Source organism: Gopherus flavomarginatus, chromosome 5, assembly GCF_025201925.1.
Source record: "Gopherus flavomarginatus isolate rGopFla2 chromosome 5, rGopFla2.mat.asm, whole genome shotgun sequence".
Taxonomy (NCBI): Eukaryota; Metazoa; Chordata; order Testudines; family Testudinidae; genus Gopherus; species Gopherus flavomarginatus.
The window spans coordinates 20978105-20999027 of record NC_066621.1 but is presented as its reverse complement, the minus strand read 5'-3'; the positions used below and the strand labels follow the sequence as shown (position 1 = coordinate 20999027).

At 45.9% G+C, this 20923-nt stretch overlaps 1 protein-coding gene across 2 annotated transcripts; it reads right to left on the bottom strand.

The window, feature by feature from the left end:
* Positions 1-1350: 1350 nt before the first annotated feature.
* Positions 1351-18215, bottom strand: ETV7 (ETS variant transcription factor 7). 2 transcript variants are annotated; one of them, XM_050956374.1, is made up of 8 exons: positions 18032-18215; positions 11354-11486; positions 10173-10337; positions 6269-6391; positions 5375-5590; positions 4236-4378; positions 3988-4088; positions 1351-2879 (listed from the first exon to the last, which is right to left on the bottom strand). In XM_050956374.1, the coding sequence occupies exons 1-8, from the start codon at positions 18035-18037 to the stop codon at positions 2762-2764; spliced, it is 1005 nt and encodes a 334-aa protein (XP_050812331.1). In that variant the 5' UTR covers positions 18038-18215; the 3' UTR covers positions 1351-2761. The 2 variants fall into 2 exon arrangements, with proteins under 2 accessions (XP_050812331.1, XP_050812333.1); XM_050956376.1 differs by lacking the exon at positions 6269-6391.
* Positions 18216-20923: the final 2708 nt, after the last annotated feature.

Genomic DNA, 20923 nt, shown 5'->3' with positions numbered 1-20923 from the left:
ATTAGCTGAGCATGTGCACGCCAATTTGTGGGGCATTCATTTGAATCAATTCTTTATTTAAAAAAGAAAACTGATCAAATGAGAACCACTCTAATTGCCTCAGGGAGAAAGGTCTAAACACACAGATGTTTGGTGTCGGAGGGAGGGAGATTATTGTCTTTTCCTGCAGACCAGTGCATAGTGTTAGTGCTTTACAAGCTCTTGGGCAGGCTGGCGAAAACATGATGGCACTTTGCGTTTTCTTTATGGCCTTTTGTGCACCCAATCTCTGGGCATTTTATAAGATGAGACTTATTGATGTGTGGCCCTTGTGCTGGCCCCCAGCACCGATGTGAAGCTTAATAAGGGTAGACCCTGATCCAGTAATGCTTGGTCACATGAATAGCTTTACAAACAGTGGGTCATATCCCCAGCTAGTGTAAGTCAGCATGTATCTATTGACACATTGAGTTCAATGCTCCATGCTTGCATAAAGTTACTCACATGCATAAGTGTTTGCCATACCCCTGTGAGATGGGTTTTACAATCCTTATTTTACACATGGGGAAACTGAGGCTTGCCTAGGGTCACATGGAGTCTGTGGTATTGAACCCAGCAATGCTGACTTTCAGAGTCATTCCTTTAACCACTAGGCCACATGTCCTCTCCTAGAGGTGGAACAGTCTCCAGAACTGGAGAGCAACAAAAATGATCAGAGGTTTAGAAAACATGGCCTGTGAGGAAAGGTTGAAAGAACTAAGCATGTTTAGTGTAGAGAAGAAAGAGGAAGTGGGAGAGAACCTGGTAACCTCCAAGTAGGTAAAGGGTTGTTGAACAATTTATCATGGTCCTCTTTACACGTCCACCAAGGGTAGGACAAGCAGAATAAGCCAATTCCTTCGGTAAGGGAGATGGCAATAAGATGGGGAAAGGCTCTCCAATTATAAGGATACTTCAGCACTGAACAGATTACCTAGGGGAGGTGGTGGAATCTCCATCATTGGTGGCTGTTAAAAACCAGTTAAACACCGGTCTGGGATGGTCTGGGTTTACTTAGTCCCGCATCAGCACAGTGGGGTGAACTACATGACCTCTTGAGGTCCCTTCCAGCCCTACATTTCTCTGATGTATTATGTAGGGCCTAATCTTGCTGCTACTGAAATCAAGGGCAAGGATCCCATTGATTTCACCTTATTTTGTACACGGATTTTTAAGTTAAACACTGATAGACCCTCTAGAGTTGAGATGGCAGCAGTGGCAGCAAACTCTCATTGCCCCTACACTGGACCTGTTCTGTGAGTAAACTGACAAATCTGCAGGCTTCTTAATCTCTCACCATTCAGTCACCACCAATAAATGGAGTGAAGCAAGTCAATCAGTGGTGTTTATTCCCTAAACAAGAAGAAATCTATAAAAATATAAATGGATATTGTCAGATTAAGTCCTCTTAAACCACATGCATGTATGTCCTTACCTGTGTTACTAGTAACACCTGAGATTATTAAAAAGGAATGAACTTGTAAAATCTAAATTGGCTTCTGCTGTTTGGGTTCTGCATATGACTCATCTTGGACACTGGAATCAGATAAGTTAGTTTCACTTCCAGGATCTTAATGCTGAGTTGCAGTGTCTCAGTCACAAATACTGCAGGGCAATGTTTGAACTAATTGCATGGACATCTAACATGAGAACCTCTCTTGCTGTCAGACTGTGTAAACACTTTGGCCCAAATGCTCAGGTACTATAAATCAGCATCACTCCATTGGACCTATGGCAATTTAATTTACACCAGGTAAGGATCTGGTCCATTCATTCTTTAAAGAGATAAACAAACCAAAAACTCAAATTCCAATCCCCCAAAATTTGGGAAGTTCTGGTCCAAATCTGAAATTAATGTCTGGCCCACTTCTCTAATGTAGCAGATCAAAACCCCAGTTCCAAATAACCCCTCAATTTTTGCAACATGCATCTCTGAATCCTCCTGCAGTTATCAAGCCTACTTCTTCTCACTTATGCCAGTGAAACAGCTAGCCGATCTGTAATTCTCAAGTGTTCCTGTCATTGTTCATTCCTGTAATGTCACATTTTTTCATGGCCTGCTAATCATAAATGTAGTATTAATAGAGTGAAATTAATTAAATGTGCAGCTTAAAGGACCCCTTCAGTCTACACATCTTCACTCGAGCCCTGATTCGGCAAGGTGCACCCATCCAACTTTAGCATGTGAGAAGCTCTAGTGAAGTCAATGGGACTATCACATACTTAAAGTTAGACATGCATGCCAGTCCATTGCTGCATCAGGGACAAAGACCCTGATTCAAGTAAGCATGTAAGATCATCCCTATTAATGAAAGCACTCAAGCATGTGCTTAAGTGCTTTGCTAAATGGGGATGTCTTGCTGATTTGAGGGCCAACAAGAAAAAGACTAGTTTTGAGACTCAAAGAATGAGCATTGTCCATAATGTACCAAATCTGATCATTTAAAAATGAAACAGAACAAAGAGCACCTATGAAGAAAAGACAACTAAGCAAAAGACCAGACCACAGATTGATCTCCGATTACATAGGACTGGAGAACCATTTCTGTGCATGACCTCTGCTGCTAATGGTCCCTTGATGGCATAGTCTGACTAGAATATGTACTGAAGCCCTTAACTTGCAGCCAAAAGGAAAAAGTTGGCCTCTTGTCAGAGCACGAGACATCCTGATTTCTTCACAGTGGCATCAAAGCTTGTCTATAGGATAGCATGTTCACACATTAGACACCATGCTGCAGATTTCCTAGGGTGAGACCTCCAGCGTGTCCTCCTTAAAATCCAGTCCTTCCTGCTCCTCACTCTCCAGCTGCTCTAGTTTGCTTGATTTGTCATGTAGTATCTCCCCATGACTCTTCAAAAATCTGGAATAAAAAACACTTGGGAATTGGCATCATTAGCTCGAGAGCTGCCAAAATTCCCTTTGCGCTCAAGAGGGGCCTGATCCAGAGTCCATTGAAGTCAATTGTTGCCTTTGCAGCAACTTCATTGGGCTCTGGATCAGGCCTTAAGAGATTAGGGCACGAAACAGCTCTCAGAAGATGCTGGGCAACTTAAAAGGCACCTGATTCTGCAAGATACTCATTACCCTCATCTCATCCTCAGGAGCTGAGGGAGCTCAGCCTCTGGCAGGATTGGGCCCATGAGCCTAGTCTATAGATCAAAATCAGAACCTCTTATCCCAGCCCTAGACGCCTGTAAAACAGGACCTAGATTTTGGCTTTGCAGAGAAGAGCTCACAACTGAGGCTTTGCAAAACCAAAACCACCCCCTGTGGTTTAACTTGGCCTGAAGGCCAACTTCTGCTCTCAGAAAGATGTATGCAGCTTTAGCGGGTATGTGTGCATAAGGGTGGAAGTCAGGCTCTGATTTCAGTTAACAGCAGTGTCCATCTAGAGCAATTCCATTTACTCCAGTGCAATAACTCTGGATATGCATCAATATAACTGAGATGAGAATTTGGCTCTAACTTTTTTGAGGAAGCTTTAGATCTAAGGAGATGAAGAGCACTCAGTGCACAGGATGGATGGAGGCAGCTGAGCAATTTTCCCATTAACTAGTAACATCTCTCTTTATAGGGTTATTTAAGCTGTCTGACTTATGTCACCTAAATCAGTGGTTCTCAACCAGGGGTCTGGAGCCCCATGGGGGGCCACAAGGAGGTTTCAGAGGGTCCACCAAGCAGAGCCAGCATTAGACTTGCTGGGGCTTAGGGTAGAAAGCCAAACCCCCACTACATGGGGCTGAAATCCAGGGCCCTGCCACCTGAAGCTGAAGACAAAGCCTAAGCAACATAGCTGTTGTGGGGCCCCTGTGTTGTGGGGCTCCAGGCACTTGACCTGCTTGCTAAACCCCAAACGCTTGCCCTGGCTCTTGTATGCAGAAAAACAGTTGTGGCACAGGTGGGCCTTGGAGTTTTCATAGCATGTTGGGGGAGAGAGCTCAGAAAGAAAAAGCTTGAGAATCCCTGACCTAAATAACAGCTTCTGTCCTGGTTCCTTTTTGATAATGTTGAGTTTGTAGTAATGTCTTAAAGCTCTTGACATCTTCTCATAAGTCATGTTCACCCGATTCTGTAAGAATAAAATACATTTCAGTACAAAGCACCCATAGGATCAGGCTCTAAAAGGAGGTGAGGCACTTCCTCTTTAATCTGGGGACAAGTAAGACCTGGTACTTGAGAGTTAAGGAATGGCCAACTGATTCTCAGCCAGACTTACCTTATGATTTCCCCAGAGCCTGGCTAGTCCATTAGGATCAACAACCCGGAAAATCTTGGCTTCTTTATCTTCCCACTTGATGTATGGCTCATACCGGCTGTCAGAGAGGAGCTGATAGACATAATCCCAGAGTAACCTGCAGTCTGCATGTTAACAGAAGAAAACATTGACAGTTTTAAGCTAGGAAGTGTCCACACAATCTGCAGCCAATCAGCAGACAGTGTTCAGTAATACCTCCCTCTTATATAACGCTTTACATTAGATCTCAAAGCACTTTACAAAGGAGGTAGTTATTATTAATCACATTTTACAGATAGGGAAACTGAGGCACAGACTCACTGCTCTGGACCTCAGAAGGATGGGAAAAGCTTCCCCAGCCAGGGAGACTGTCTAACCCTCACACACTGTGTAGCACTCTGTCCTTTTTTAGTGGTGGTTGGGTCATGTACTGATGTTGAACCTGCTAACTTAGCTGGTCCTTTTAATACTGGCAGTAGAATCATAGATTATTAGGGTTGGAAGGGACCTCAAAGAGATCATCTAGTCCAATCCCCTGCTCAAAGCAGGACCAATCCCCAAAATCTCTCCCTCAAGGATTGAACTCACCAACCTCAGTTTAGTAGGCTAATACCCAAACCACTGAGCTAGTAGACTCACGCTCTTAAAACCAGAGGGTCTGGGTTCAACCCCGACTGTAATGATTCACCCAGAGGCATGGCACTGGACAAAATCAGCTGTCATTGCAGCTCTGAGTAGGGCAGCAGGAGGCAAATGAGCCCCACACACTGTGCTCTCTCCAAGAGATCTTACCTTTGTTCTTGTCATCTTTAGAATAACAAAGGCTTTTAGAATCTGACCTGCTGTGTGGGCAAGGACACCTAACAGGACCCATCTCTAACTGTATACAGTAATGGTGATAGTCTCAAGTCATCCTTGCAGCTCTAAGTTGGCTGGTCTCACTGGACTCACCACTGAGTTTTGGAAGCATAGACCTAGATTTCCCAGTGAAACCTCTTGTATGCCCCTTGTTGGATGGAAACTGTTTACATCCCCAGGCGTTTTATTTTTCAGGCAGTGCTGCTTTCAATGGCTGAAAGCCTGTCTGACACAGGCATGAGGCTTTAAAAATTAATACTCACCTGCAATTTTTCCATCGACTGGGGCTGGTGGTGTATTGGGAAAAGAACAGATGATCTCTGCCCTGTAGTTGACTTCTGGGCTGTGATGAGAGAGGTTAAGTGGCTCCGCTCTACAGGAAGCTTTGCTAGGAGACCTGGGCTGTTCTGCACGGCTCAGACAGCTCATTGACAACGAGGGGACTGCAGCTGGGGAAACTTCTAACCTGCACTTCACACCTGCAAGGAAACCCAATGCATCCTTGTTTGTTACAGTATTTCCAGGATAACCCTATGAGAACAATTTACCAGTATGATATGGAGCACAGACTGGCTAGGATGGACTTCTGGGCAAAGTCCATGCCCCATGTCTGCTTCAGGGGGATGATGGACAAGGTTCTCCTGGCACTGATGTTAGTGTAACGCTGACTTCAGTGCATGCAAGTGGAGAATGGAGTCTATTGTGCCATCCTAAGGGAGGGGAACTGTTGCAAACAGAAGCAGTGGGGAACTGAAAGGGCACTGAGGTGATGGTAGGGAGCCACTGGCTAGGTGGAGGGTAGATAGTGAGTCATCAGAGGAAGCCAGAAAGGGAAAGTGAAGAATGTCAGATCAGGCTAGGACAAAACATCACATAAGGCATCTAAAAGCTGGGCTTCCAAAAACTGAGGCAACTCAAAATTAGAGGCCATGGCTGAAACTGTCACCCCCAGGTGACTTGCTGATGGCTGCAGTCTATCAGAGCTGGGATTAGAATTGGGGACTCCCTGGCCCCACTCCTGTGCTCGGCCCACTAGGCCTTGCCTCCCTCAGACAAAAATGTAAACATGCAAATGAGAGAGCTGACAGGCTTGTTTCCTTGATGAACCCCACCCCCACCTCCCACATCCATTGAAGGCTCCTAAATAGGTACGGTACCTTCTGGATGGCTCTGGATCTGCATGTGCTTTGCCTCCCTAAAGGGTGAGTTAAATAAAGGGCTGCACACCAGGGCTCTTCTCTGGGTCTTAATGTATTGGAGTAACTCATACAAAACATCACCTGTGGGGAAAGGAAAGACAGTTGGGTGCATCTGGATTAGTAGGGTCTGAAATGTGTTTAATCACAGCAGTCTGCCTGGGCAAGGGGTACCCTGCACAATGAAATGGACATGGAAAACTGACACACATCCTCCGCTGTCATGTGGTCTCTAGCCATGTGCCTAGCTGCTGCCCAGTCCATCACAGTTTAAGGGACTCTTGTGAAAGTGTGTCTTGTAGATAAGACACTAGAATAGACTCAGATACCATCAAGGGATAGATTTTTAAGGCCAGAAGGGGCTGTTTGACCTCCTGTGTAACATGATGTGCTAACAAAGGGCATAGAATTTCACCATAGTCTCAGATCTTCTAGACTCAGTGTCCTTGGACCAGTCACTTGATGGCTCTCTGCCTTAGTTCCCCATCTGCAAAAGGGGGCTGATGCCTTTGTCAGTCTTGTTTCATTACACTATAATCCCTTTAGAGAAGGGACAGTCTCTTACTATGTACTGGTACAATGCACTAGGCACAGCGGCTCTGAGCTGGGTGTGAGCCTCTGGTGCTACCATAAGGCAAATAATTATGGAGTCTTCTCCATGTGCAGTAGCAGAATTCAAGCAGTCCACCATCTGTTCCCTCCACGCTTGTGAATTTCTTGACAAGCATATCCCACACTTGCATAGGACCTTGCACCCCAAAGGACCTCAAACTTTTAACAGACAAATTACAAAGGGTCAGTTCACCTACCACTGAAATTGCAGCCACCTCTGGGGTGGAACACAACAGCTCTTTTTAAGAGTGCATTACAACTTTACACAGCAGTTCAGTATAGGAAACAAACTTACTATACCTAATTGAAACTGCAGAAGAACTATGTATGGCCTGTGTGTGATGCTGGCAGACCAGGTGCCAGCTCATGCAAGGTCCCCACATCCCAACTAAACACTGACAAATACACAGCTGGAATCAATCTGACTCACCTGTGTGTTAGCATTATTAAAATGGGTATTAAATTATAAAAACGTGTTTATGGAATGCTTGTGTGTTGCTGAATGCATTAATTCCACTTAACACTGTATCTCGTATTGTAAGTAATATTCAAGCATTTGTGTTGTACATCTCTGTAACTCTGTAAATCAGACTGAAGAGGGACATTAACTACTGTGAAATGCTGGTCTCCAACAGACTGTCCTGGTCAATAAGGACTAGTCTACAATGGCAATGCTAAAGCGCTGCCATGGCAGCGCTTTCACGTGGATTGTGTGGTTGCGGCACACAACCCAGCGCTCTTAATAATTAATAATTAAAAAAACCACCTCCACCAGGGGTGTAGCTACCAGCGCTGAAACTTGCTGCCCTCAGGGGGGGATATTTTTTTCCCACCCCGAGTGAGAAAGTTGCAGCGCTGTAAATGGCCAGTGTAGACCAGCCCTAAGGAAGGCCCAATAATACCAGATGAACTAGAGCGGAACATTAACAAGGACAAAAGTTTTTGTTTACTCTTCCCCTGCCCACCCCATGAAGATGAGTCATGCAAGTGAATTCCTCCCTCAGCTGAGTTTGCAGCTCAGAGTCCAAGGAAGGAGGAAATAAAAACCCCTGATTAGGAGGAAATGATCTCTATGCTGCTTGAACGCTCTAACGGGCAACATTTTCTAGATCTAAACAAAAGCCCTAAAGGACATATTGAGCTTGCTTATTATAAAGCTTCTGTTACCTATAGAATCTTAAGATTGGAACTCATTTGTGTGTGTGTGTATATGTTCACCTGCCAGGCCGGCTCTAGTCATTTCGCTGCCCCAAGCACGGTGGTACACTGCGGGGGGCGCTCTGCTGCTCACTGGTCCCGCGGCTCCGGTGGACCTCCCGCAGGCGTGCTTGCGAATGCTCCACCAGAGCCGCGGGACTAGCGGAACCTCTGCAGGGACACCTGCGGGAGGTCCACCGGAGCCTCCTGCTGCCCTCCCGGCAAGCGGCAGAGCGCCCACCGCAGCATGCCGCCCCAAGCACGCGCTTGGCATGCTGGGGCCTGGAGCCGGCCCTGTCACCTGCTTAACCTCATAAATAACTCTCTCTTGCTTCCTTTTCCTAGTTAATAAGTCTTTAGATAGCTTATTCTAGGACTGGTTGCAAGCATGGTCTTTGGTGCGAGTCCTAAAGTGCAACTGACCTGGCGTAAGTGGCTGGATCTCTACTGTACTCCATTCTAAAAGATCCATTTTAACATTACCATAAATCAGAACAAAACCCCTGAGAGAAAATACAGTAGAGATCCAGCCACTTACCGCAGTCCTCTGACTAGGAATAACCTGAATATTGCTGTGATCCTTGGTGTAAGGAATTCTCTATTACAAAGGTATTGCCTACCTCCCTGTCCCTTTTGCCTCCTCTGTCAGCAAGGCTGCCGACGGGGGCGGGAAGGGGTAGCAACATTAAAGCGCTGCCACAGCACTTTAAGGATGGTCCGTTCCTGTGGCAGCGCTTTAATGTTGCTGCCTGCCCCCCGTTGCAGGGACGCTGAGGGGCACAGCAGCTACTCTGGGCCCTTTAAATCAACATAGGAGCCCCAGGTGGCACGGGCTAGGTAGCCTGCAAGGGCTGGCTTAGGGATGCTGACCCCCCAGCCCTGCCCCCTTCTGCCTGAGGCCTCGCCCCTTCCAGGGGCCAGAGCTGCTCCCTTCCCCCTCCCATATCAGTAAGTGTCCTCAGTTACTTTCACCACTCCCTGGGTGGCAAAACAGATGGGAGAAACTGAGGGGACTGTCTGTTGTTCCATGTTAAAGCTGTTCTGGCACATAAGGTGCTTACACTTGATAGGTTGGTGAAATTTAACTCTAGAACTCAAAACCAGGTTGGGAGCATGGTTCTTAACCATCTGCCTTTGGTACTCATGCTCTTAAGCCACTGAAGGACAGCTTGACAGTGTCTGAGAACACAAGGCAGGATTCAAAACACAACTGACATTTGTATGAATGAGAACATCCAGAGTTCTTAGATATTAAAAGAGATCCTTATGCTTCAGGGCATATGCCAATCTCTACAGATGGGTTAGGAAGAAACTTTCTTCATAGGCAGGTTCTCCACTGCAGTGTTCTTACAACTGTCTCTGAAGCATTCCATATGGGACATTCCAGAGATAGGAAACTGGACTATATGGATCACTGGTCTAATCTAATTTGGCAGTTCCTGTAATCCTGCCTAGCTATAGCCTAGATGGGTGAGAAAGGCTTGGTAGGGATGCTCTCTGCATTGTGATTTTGTTTCTTACCCGGGGTATTGAAACAAGACTGGGCAGGATTTTGATACTTTCTGTTACTGTCCTTATCTGCATTACCAAGAGGCCCCAAATAATATATAGAGATATGCCTATCCCATAGACTGGAAGAGACCTTGAAAGGTCATCAAATCCAGTCCCCTACCTTCACAGCAGGACCAAGTACTGTCTCTGACAGATTTTTGCCCCAGATCCCTAAATGGCCCCCTCAAGGATTGAACTCACAACCCTCAGTTTAGCAGGCCAATGCTCAAACCACTAAGCTATCCCTCCCCCCAGAGCAGAGTGCCATGGTACTAGATTCTGTACAGACACATTGTGAAATTATCCCTCCCCTGAAAGGTTGACAGTCTAATCAGACAACAGGGGAGTGGGGAAATAACTTGCCCTAGGTCACACAGCAGGTCAGTGGCAGAGAAATGAACTGAAGCCAGGTTTTTCAGAATCCCAGACCAATGCCCTATCCTGTGGACTGCATTGTACAGCACATTCAGCAGTGTCATTACAAAAGACTATTGTTTCCTCTGACCTGAACTAGGAGCCCTATATCTGAAATCCTCCTTGGTGAGAATGCAAAGGGCTTTTCCGTTCATTTCAAACTTGCTTTCGTCTGTTCGCCGGAGTGAATATTCTTTCTCAGCCCATCTTAGCCAGTGAATCACATCATCCTTGCTCCACAGTGAGGGTTGGATTCCTGAAGGCAAGCAAGAACAATCTCTGAAATAAAGGCCCAGTGAGAACAGGGGTGGGACGAGACACTGATCTTGTCTAGCATCAAACTTCCATTCTAAAGGGACTATATTCTAATTACAATAAATCAGAACAAACCCCTGAGAGAGAAAATGCAATACAGAGGAGCTTGATGGATAATGTTTGGCTCTGGTATCATCCACTTACTCCTCCTAACATCACTGGCTTATAGTCTTAGAGGACTAGGAACTGTGTGCACAGTTACAATAGGAGTTGTGTGCCTAATTCTGAGGCCTGTTTGAAAATCCCAACCTCTGAGTATAACTAGTCCTATCTCCTCCCAAAGCACTTGACAGCCATTACTGCATCCTCACACCCTGGTGAGAGGAGTGACTGGCATTGGACCAACTTATTTACATGACAGTAGAACCTATAGCTCCAGCTGACATCCTGGTCCCATTACCCTAGGTTCTGTACAGACAGTAAGAAAAGGCGCCTAACTCAGAGTCCATGTAACCCTCTGGTCAGTGTTACTCCCCTTTGTCCTCATACACAGGCACATAAAAGGTAAGGTAGAGTTTGCACACCTGGGTCCTGGAAAGGTCAGGGACATAGGGATGTGAGGAAGGAAATCAAGGCAGCAGGAACTGATTTAAGAGTCCCATTTCTTGGGAAAATCACTTCACTGTTCTGTGCCTCAGTTTCCCCACTTGTGAAATGACGATGACTTACCCACTTCTAAGGTAACTAATGTTTGTGAAACGAATATGAGCACAGTGTGTACTATTCCCCCTTCTAGTGACTGGTCAGCTGGAGCATAACAGCCTACTAGTGCTATTTGTTAATGGAGTTACTCCTTTAACTCCAGGGGTAGAAGTCTTCAGTACAGTACTGAAGATCCAGAAGTCAGATTATGCTGGTGTCCCATGTAGTGGGCTGTAGCTTTTGCACAGTGCTTTATAAAATACCTCCTCAGTGATGTTAATTTGTAGGCCATTAAACAAGGCACCATCTACTCACTGAGCCTGCCTGGTAATTTGAAGATTTCGCCTTCACTGATTGGCTGCGAGAATGCTGCACACCTGGATTGTGATTGCAGTGGTAAAGAAGCTGCTGTTACAGGGCTCAGAGAAGAACTGACTGTCACTTCACCCTGAGGGAGAGAGGTTAACACGTCAACGGACAAAGAACAGCACCAGCTGTAAGTACCCTGCTGCTGGGCCCAAGCATGGATATTTTTTAAAGCAGTCTCAAACAGTAGCTTTATTCTGTTTAATGCAGGTATCCTCTTGTAACCTCCCCTCAAAAGCTCAGCAAACTTGAGCCTGGTATGGTAGGTGGAGGGGACACCATCAGGGAAAATCCACTGCAGGAACCAGTGCTGATACAGTTTAGGGTACTCTCCTCTGAGTCAGTCCTGAATCAGTGCTGTGTTCCTGGAAGTGCTATCTTACGCCCAAGACATAAAGCAGAAGTGCTAACTGTCTGTGGTGGTCAGATTCCCCCTCATTTGCTGCATGAACAGGCTAGGGAAGGATTTTTAACCCTCATGTACTGACCAAAAGTCACTGGGGCAATTGCACCCTCTCCTTAATTTCTCCCTAAACTTTAAAATTGGCTCTACACTTCTTAAGCACACCATGCTCACAGACCAGAGATGGAGGAATTGATCTGTGGGATGGAAGGAGCTATATATCTAGGAAGGATGGCCTAGTGCAGTGGGTCTCAAACTTTTTTTTTTACTGGTGACCCCTTTTGCATTGCAAGCCTCTGAGTGCGACACCCCACCCCCAAATAAATTAAACACTCTTTTCAATATATTTAACACCATTATAAATGCTGGAGGCAAGCAGGGTTTGGGGTGGAGGTTGACCGCTCACAGCCCTCCATGTAATGACCTTGGGACCTCCTGAGGGGTCCCAATCCCCAGTTTGAGACCCCTCTGGCCTAGTGAATAGGGTCCAAGTTCAATTCTTAGCCCAGCAGCAGGCTGCTTGAGCGCTCGTAGGCAGGTCATTTAATCTACCTTGTGCCTCAAAAAAAAAAACACAACAAAAAAACAAACAAAAAAAAAAACACAGAGCTAATATTTCCCTACCTCACTCAGGTGGCTGAAGGTTAATTCTGTTAATGACTGTGAGAGGCTCAGGATACCATGGCAATGGCAGCTATTTATTAGCTGTATTCCCTCTACCTCCCTTGTCAACTTCAGCATAAATGGCAGCTCCCACCCTTGTATGGCCTTATTTACCATAGTCTTCAAGACCTCACGTTCTTTAATGGGTTTATCCTTCCAACATCCTGTGAGGAAGGGCTACCGCCACTTAGATGGGAGAACTCACACATTGCCAGACTAAGGCCCAGATCCTCAAAGGTGCTGCCTGTGACTTTCCCAAGGTCCCACAAGGGGGCTGTGGCAAAGCCTGGAATTAACCTGGACCTGTCAGAATAGGATTTAATACCATAACCCCCAGACCATCCATCTGCTGTAAGAGTTCCCTCTGTATCCCCTGGGAACTGATTATATGGGGTATGCACACCTGATTCTAATGGATAATCCTTCTTCAGTGCTGAAGGGGGGAGGAGGATCATGAACCCCTGCCAATTTGCTGGAGGTGGGGGGGGGAAATATCCCAAACCCAGTCCGTCACTTCTGTTAATCCAGAACATGTTTTATTGGCCTTGTGGATGTGGGGGAAGTTGTAGACCTGAGATCCTGATCTTTAGTAATGCTTTTGCTAGTCTCCCATGACATCTTCATAGACAAACTAGGGGCAATGTCATCTAGATGAACGTACTTAAAGTGGGTGCAAAATTGGTCGAAAGACCATACTCTAGATAATGGTTTGCTGTCAAGCTGGAGGGACTGATAACTAGTCTCAGGGGGGCACTGCAGGGGTCTGTCCTGGTCCAGTATTAGTATTTTCATTAATGACTTGGATAATGGAGTCTAGAGTGTGAATACAAATTTTGCAGATGACACCAAGCTAGGAGGGGTTGCTAACACTTTAGAGGAGAGGATTAGAATTCAAAGCAACCTTGACAAGCTGGAGAACCAGTCTGAAATCAACCATCTGAAATTCAACTACGACAAGTGCAAAGAACTCCACTTAGGAAGAAAAAATCAAATGCACAATCCCAAAATTGGAGATAACCTGCTAGGTTATAGTGGATCACAGATTTAATGCAAGTCAAAAATGTGGTGCGGTTGCAAAAAAGCCTAATATCCTTCTCAGGTGCACTATGTCATATGTAAGACAGTGGAGGTAATTGTCCTGCTCTATTTGGCACTGATGAGATCTCAACTGGAGTATTATGTCCAGTTCTGGGTGCCACACTTCAAGATGTGGACAAATGGGAGAGAATCTAGAGGTTTAGGAAACTTAACCTATGAGAAAAGGTTACTGAGCATCTTTAGCCTTGAGAAAAGGAGGGACGGGGGGAAACTGATAATCTTCAAATATGTGAAGACCTGTTAAGAGGACTGATCAATTGTTCTCATGTCCATAAAAAGTAGCATGAAGAGTAATGGGCTTATGCATCCAATCCAATTTATATTGTGAAATGTGCAAGGAAGTAGTCTTTTCCCCTCCCCCTTTGAATCCCAGTAATGTGGTTCTAACCAATTGCTGAGCTGACTTTACACTGGAAAAGATTTCACTCCCTGGGAACTTTACTACCCATCCTGCAAAAAGATTTAGCCAAATTTTCTAAACCAGCCACTGATTCTGGGCTCCTTAATTTCTGGGAGCCTAGCTTGGGCCTGAGTGGTGGAGGTGCCGCATCCTTGCAGTTCCCAGTGACTTCATTTGGAGTTCGGGGTGCTCAGCACCTCCAAAAATCAGGTGCAAAGATACACAAATTGAGCAGCTCCAAATCAAGGCACCCAAAACCACCAGCCACTTTTTTAAAAAGTTGGCCATACACTTTTCTCACCTTTCCAAGCTGCCAAGGAACATCCAGACTCTAAAGCAAGGATCCTCAGCCACAGGCAGTTCCTTCACACAATCAGTATATGTCACTCTAGTTGAGCCTAAAGATGCGAACCTGGTATCAGCCAGAATGAACGGTGCATTCATGGGAGGGGCTACTGGCAATGTGAATATTCTAATCTACAGGCACAGGGCCATTCTCCTCCTGACCTGCTGCTTACAAACAGGGAAGAATCAGTAGGGGAAGTAGAAGTGGGTGGCAACCTGGGCAGCAGTGACCATGAAATGGTTGAGTTCAGGATCCCCACAAAAGGAAGAAAGGAGAGCAGCAAAATACAGACCCTGGACTTCAGAAAAAGAGACTTTGATTCCCTTAGGGAACTGATGGGCAGGATACCCTGGGAGGCTAATCTGAGGGGGAAAGGAGTCCAGGTAAGCTGGCTGTATTTTTAAAGACGCCTTATTGAGGGCTCAGGAACAAAACATCCCGATGTGCAGAAAGAATAGCAAATATGGCAGTTGACAAGCTTGGCTTAAGAGAGAAATCTTCAGTGAGCTTAAACACAGAAAGGATGCTTACATGAAGTGGAAACTTGGACAGATGACTAGGGAGGAGTATACAAATATTGCTCCAGCATGTAGGGGTGTAATCAGGAAGGCCAAAACACAACTGAAGTAGCAGCTAGCAAAGGATGTGAAGGGTAACCAGAAGGGTTTCTACAGGTATGTTAGCAACAAGGAAAAGGTCAGGGAAAGTGTGGGACCCTTAATGAATGGGAGAGGCAACCTAGTGACAGATGATGTGGAAAAAGATGAAGTACTCAATGTATTATTTTGCCCCTCAGTCTTCACAGACAAGGTCAGCTCCCAGACTGCTGTCCTGGGCAATACAGTATGAGGAGGAGGTGAGCAGCCCTCCATGGTGAAAGAACAGGTTAAGGACTATTTAGAAAAGCTGGACATGCACAAGTCCATGGGTCCAGATCTAATGCATCCCAGGGTGCCGAGGGAATTGGCTGAGGTGATTGCAGAGCCATTGGCCATTGTCTTTGAAAATTCATAGTGAGCAGGGGAAGACCCGACAATTGGAAAAGGGCAAATGTAGTGCCCATCTTTGAAAAAGGGAAGAACGACAACCTGGGGAACTACAGACAGGTCAGCCTCACCTCAGTCCCTGGAAAAATCATGGATCAGGTTCTCAAGGAATCCATTTTCAAGTACTTGAAAGAGAGGAAGGTGATCAGGAACAGTCAACATGGATTCACCAAGGGCAAGTCATGCCTGACCAATCTGATTGTGGTCAGGTATGGATATGGGGAAAGCAGTGAATGTGATATATCTTGACTTTAGCAAAGCTTTTGATGTGGTCTCCCATAATATTCTTGCCAGCAAGTTAAAAAAGTATGGATTGGATGAATGGACACTAAGGTGGATAGAAAGCTGGCTAGATTGTCAGGCTCAACAGGTACTGATCAACAGCCTGATGGCTAGTTGGCAGCCGGTATCAAGCCGAGTGCCCCAGGGGTCGGTCCTGGGGCCAGTTTTGTTCAACATCTTTATTAATGATCTGGATGATGGGATGGATTGTACCCTCAGCAAATTCATGGGTGACACTAAACTGAGGGGAGAGGTAGATGTGCTGGAGAGTAGGAACAGGGTCCAGAGTGACCTAGACAAATTGGAGGATTGGGCCACAAGAAATCTGAGATTCAACAAGCACTAGTGCAAAGTCCTGCACTTAGGATGGAAGAATCCCATGTATTGCTACAGACTGGGGACTGACTGCCTAAGCAGCAGTTCTGCAGAAAAGAACCTGGGGATTACAGTGGATGAGAAGCTGGATGGGAGTCAGCAGTGTGCCCTTGTTGCCAAGAAGGCTAACGGCATATTGGGCTGCATTAGTAGGAGCATTGCCAGCATATCGAGGGAAGTGATTATTCCCCTCTATTTGGCACTGGTGAGGCCACATCTGGAGTATTGCATCCAGTTTTGGGCCCCCCACTGCAGAAAGGATGTGGACAAATTGGAGAGAGCCCAAGGAAGGGCAACGAAAATGATCAGGGGGCTGGGGCACATGACTTACAAAGAAAGGCTGAGGAAACTGGGTTTGTTTAGTCAGCAGAAGGAGTGAGGAGGGATTTGATAGCTGCTTTCAACTACCTGAAGGGGGAGTTCCAAAGAGGATGGAGCTCAGCTGTTCTCCGTGGTGGCAGATGACAGAACAAGGAGCAATGGTCTCAAGTTGCAGTGGGGGAGGTCTAGGTTGGATATTAGGAAACACTATTTCACTAGGAGTGTGGTGAAGCACTGGAATGGGTTACCTAGGGAGGTGGTGAAATCTCCATCCTCAGAGGTTTTTAAGACCTGACTTGACACATCCCTGGCTGGGATGATTTAGTTGGTGTTGGTCCTGCTTTGAGCAGGGGTTTGGACTAGATGACCTCCTGAGATCTCTTCCAACCCTAATCTTTTATATTTTATGATCTCTCCTGGGCTCAATGTCTTCATAACACAGCCCAAGGTAGCCACACTATTACATTTGAGCAACAATTTATAACTGCAGCAGAAGATGCACCATTTCCATTTATGGAGTGGTTGTGTATTATGGAACTAGGAAGTCTCATACTTTATGTGGACAATGCTTTGATGCCTAGTGTTAATTGTGTCCAAACCAGGAAGATCCTTCCAAAATTCATCTCTGCACTTTTTTCAGCAGGTCTGTTATTAGCTATATTAGCAGTAGAATTGTTTATCTGCTTTTAAAACAAAACAAAACAAAAAAAACCTCTATTTACTAGGAGACAATCCAGCATGAACTTGTAACACTTTTTACAGCAACATGAGGCATGTTTCAGATTCATTCTAAGCAACAGGCTACAGGAAAAATAAAAGTGAAAGATTAGCAGGGTAAATTATATGTTTCTCTTCTGGAAAGACACTTTCCAACTTTGGTTTTTTTCCTCCCCTTGCTCAACTATATTGCAGCTAGATTTACCCTTTTGAAAAAAATCCAGGTGGTTGATATTCTGCCAATTTGCAAGAATTCTTGGGAGACCAGAAAAGCAGCCTTAATTATTTCATTTATTTTCTCCTTTTTAGAGTGTATGAGGTGCCTTCATTTCCTTAGTTCTCATGGGTTCCCTTCAAGGGATCTATGGAGGCTTGCTGCAGACTTCATAAAACTTACCTTGAAAGACAACCTAAATCATGGAGTATTCCTGCAGCTCTAAGTTAAGGTGATTTTGTAAAATTATGGGGGAGATATTAAAAAAAAATTCTCTGCATAATGCTAGTATATTGGTCCATGCGCTATATACTTAAGCATGATCTAGCCCGCTTTGCCTCCTTCCCCTTATGAGCTGTCCCTAAGGAAGGAAGGGGAATTCCAGTGTTTGTTAATTACAGGCTTGTACAGAGCAGGGAGGATCAGAAAGTTTCAAGATCTGAAGCCTCAGCAAGATTGTAACTGTCTGGGGGTGGAGGGCAGAGTAGAGGGGCTAGGAGAGCTTGGGGATTTGGGGGGAAAGCTATACTGAGGGGGCAGAGACTTCTAGCCAGGGTGTATGAGGAAGGTTGCTAGAAGTATTTGAAGGGGGGAATATTGCTGGGGAGGGGGGTGAGTTAGCCGGGCTGTTTGAGGGGATGGGGTCGGGAAGGAAGCCAGCGGGGGGGTGCTTGTGGGGACTGGGGAAGGAAGGCTGAGGGGGAGGGAGAGTGCACGGGGAGGTGGGTGGCTGTTGCATCAGCGATGTGGCTCAGCTCTTACCTGCATTGCAGGTGGAGGTGGGAGGTGCAGCTCCGGCCCTGGGGGGCTCCGCTCCCGCTGCTCCTCAAGCAGGCTTCCCCCAGATCCCCCCCACTCAGCCAGCTGGGGAGCGAGCCCTTCCCTCCGCCCCGGGCTGGCTGGTCCCCCACTCGCGAGCGCAGACACAGCAGTATGTGGTCGCTGGTCTGATCCTTCCGGGAAACGAAAACGAAACAAACCGGATCTGAGAGAAGCAGGCGCTCAGCCCCGGGGCAACAGCGGCGTCCCCCCTCCCCATGCCGCCCTGGCCTCTTGCCAGTTCCCAGCGGTGCCCCGCCCCGCCCTGCAAAGACCTGGGGGCGCAGGGTTGGGTGGATGGCGGTGGGATCAAGGTTGCAGGGCTTGTGCCAAACCCTGGCAGTTCCTAGTCCCGGCCCCTCTAGGCTTGGCAGTTCCTAGCCCTGGCACCCCAATTGCTTGATCCCTGCTGCCTCTTTCATTACAAATTAAGCACTGCAGGGTGGCCACCAGCTAAGCTGCCCGGTGCCAGGGAACTGCCATCTCAGGGCACAAGGCAGACACTTCTGGGCTAGAGGATTTTGACAGCCGGAGGCAGGGGGGTGTTTTACAGTCCCCCTCACACCTCTAAGCCCACCCGTAAATGGGTTGTAAATTTGTGTGTGGCACATGATGGCGAACGCCTGCCTATCAGATGTACTGGGTACCTTAATCATACCAGGAACTAGCCTTGCATATCTCTCTGCACCCAGCCCAAATATCCTTGTTATAACTTCCTGCAAAGTTTGCCTTTCCTATTGCAATGAGCTGGTGTCACTGCCCCCTACAGGATGAAAGCAGAAGTGCTCCATAGTGTCCTAGTGCCTATACTGCTAACACATATCCAGGATCCCCCTTTAGCTTAAGTAGTAGTGGCTTGCAGGTTCTATTTTAGCAACAGGGATTTCTAGTTCCTCCCTCAGCATAGCTCTGAATGCCCCTGCTGTGCAGCATAGGGAATGCTGTGAAATCATAGGTAATCAGGGTTGGTTAGTTCAACGTGAAATTGAAAGGCTGTGTATCCTAGCTTCTTGAGGACCAGCTTTGATTTACAAAGGGGGTGTGTAAGTAACTCTCTATTTGTACAGTACCTAGTACACTGGGGTCCTGGTCCACACCTGTAGCTCCTAGGTGCCAAGATAATACAAACAACAAATAGCTGGTTAGAGTGTATCCGCCCCTATCTAATATGGATAGCATCAGAATTAGACAACTGACATAGACCCCCTGCTGCTAGAAGTTAACTGAGATTCTCCTTTCCTTCAAGTGGAAGGGGCTTATCAAAAATCCTTCGGACAGCAGGGAAAGAACTCTGAGCTTTCTCTAAAAGTGCAGGCCCTTATCACTTCAGCTAAATGAGTAGGATCTGATTTCTAGTGACAGTTCTTGTGATGTTCTAAGTAGCCATATTATGCAGCTCAGTAACTACCGTAAAGTCCAAGGGGGTCAGAATGTGTCTCAAGGTCTTTCTAACCCTCAATAAACAATGTATCTGTATAAAAGAATCTCCCTTTATTTACCAGGTTGAGAGAGTTCTGTGTTAATCTGGTCTGTAGATTGATTCCCTGAGCATCTCTACTACTGTTTTACATTTTCAAAGCACTGAACGACCATTTGTTGGGATTCCCTCACACCTTTTCCATTCAGCTTACCTAGAACAAGCTAAGCCAGCCCTACATGGGATAAAAGGGAAGGTCCTTTCATGGATTGAGAACTGGTTAAAAGACAGGGAACAAAGGGTAGGAATTAATGGTAAATTCTCAGAATGGAGAAGGGTAACTAGTGGTGTTCCCCAAGGGTCAGTCCTAGGACTAATCCTAGTCAATTTATTCATAAATGATCTGGAGAAAGGGGTAAACAGTGAAGTGGCAAAGTTTGCAGATGATACTAAACTGCTCAAGATAGTTAAGACCAAAACAGATTGTGAAGAACTTCAAAAAGATCTCACAAAACTAAGTGATTTGGCAACAAAATGACAAATGAAATGTAATGTGGATAAACGTAAAGTAATGTACATTGGAAAAAATAACCCCAAGTATACATACAATATGATGGGGGCTAATTTAGCTACAACGAGTCAGGAAAAAGATCTTGGCGTCATCGTGGATAGTTCTCTGAAGATGTTCACGCAGTGCACAGAAGCGGTCAAAAAAGCAAATAGGATGTTAGGAATCATTAAAAAGGGGATAGAGAATAAGACTGAGAATATATTATTGCCCTTATATAAATCCATGGTATGCCCACATCTCCAATGCTGTGTACAGACGTGGTCTCCTCACCTCAAAGAAGATATTCTAGCACTAGAAAAGGTTCAGAAAAGGGCAACTAAAATGATTAGGGGTTTGGAGAGGGTCGCATACGAGGAAAGATTAAAGAGGCTAGGCCTCTTCAGCTTGGAAAAGAGGAGACTAAGGGGGGATATGCTAGAGGTATATAAAATCATGAGTGATGTTGAGAAAGTGGATAAGGAAAAGTTATTTACTTATTCCCATAATACAAGAACTAGGGGTCACCAAATGAAATTAATAGGTAGCAGGTTTAAAATAAATAAAAGGAAGTTCTTCTTCACACAGCACACAGTCAACTTGTGGAACTCCTTACCTGAGGAGGTTGTGAAGGCTAGGACTATAACAATGTTTAAAAGGGAACTGGATAAATTCATGGTGGCTAAGTCCATAAATGGCTATTAGCCAGGAAGAGAAAGGAAGGGTGTCCCTAGCCTCTGTTCATCAGAGGATGGAGAAGGATGGCAGGAGAGAGATCACTTGATCATTGTCTGTTAGCTTCACTCCCTCTGGGGCACCTGGCATTGACCACTGTCGGTAGACAGATACTGGGCTAGATGGACCTTTGGTC

What these genes read in the sequence shown, in the direction of transcription:
- ETV7 (XM_050956374.1), bottom strand. An exon ending in GGCTCTGGGGAAATCATAAG is followed by an intron (nt 4,089 to 4,235) that starts GTAAGTCTGGCT and finishes TTATTCTTACAG; the next exon opens with AATCGGGTGAACATGACTTA. An exon ending in GGACAGAAGCTGTTATTTAG is followed by an intron (nt 2,880 to 3,987) that starts GTCAGGGATTCT and finishes TTTTTATTCCAG; the next exon opens with ATTTTTGAAGAGTCATGGGG.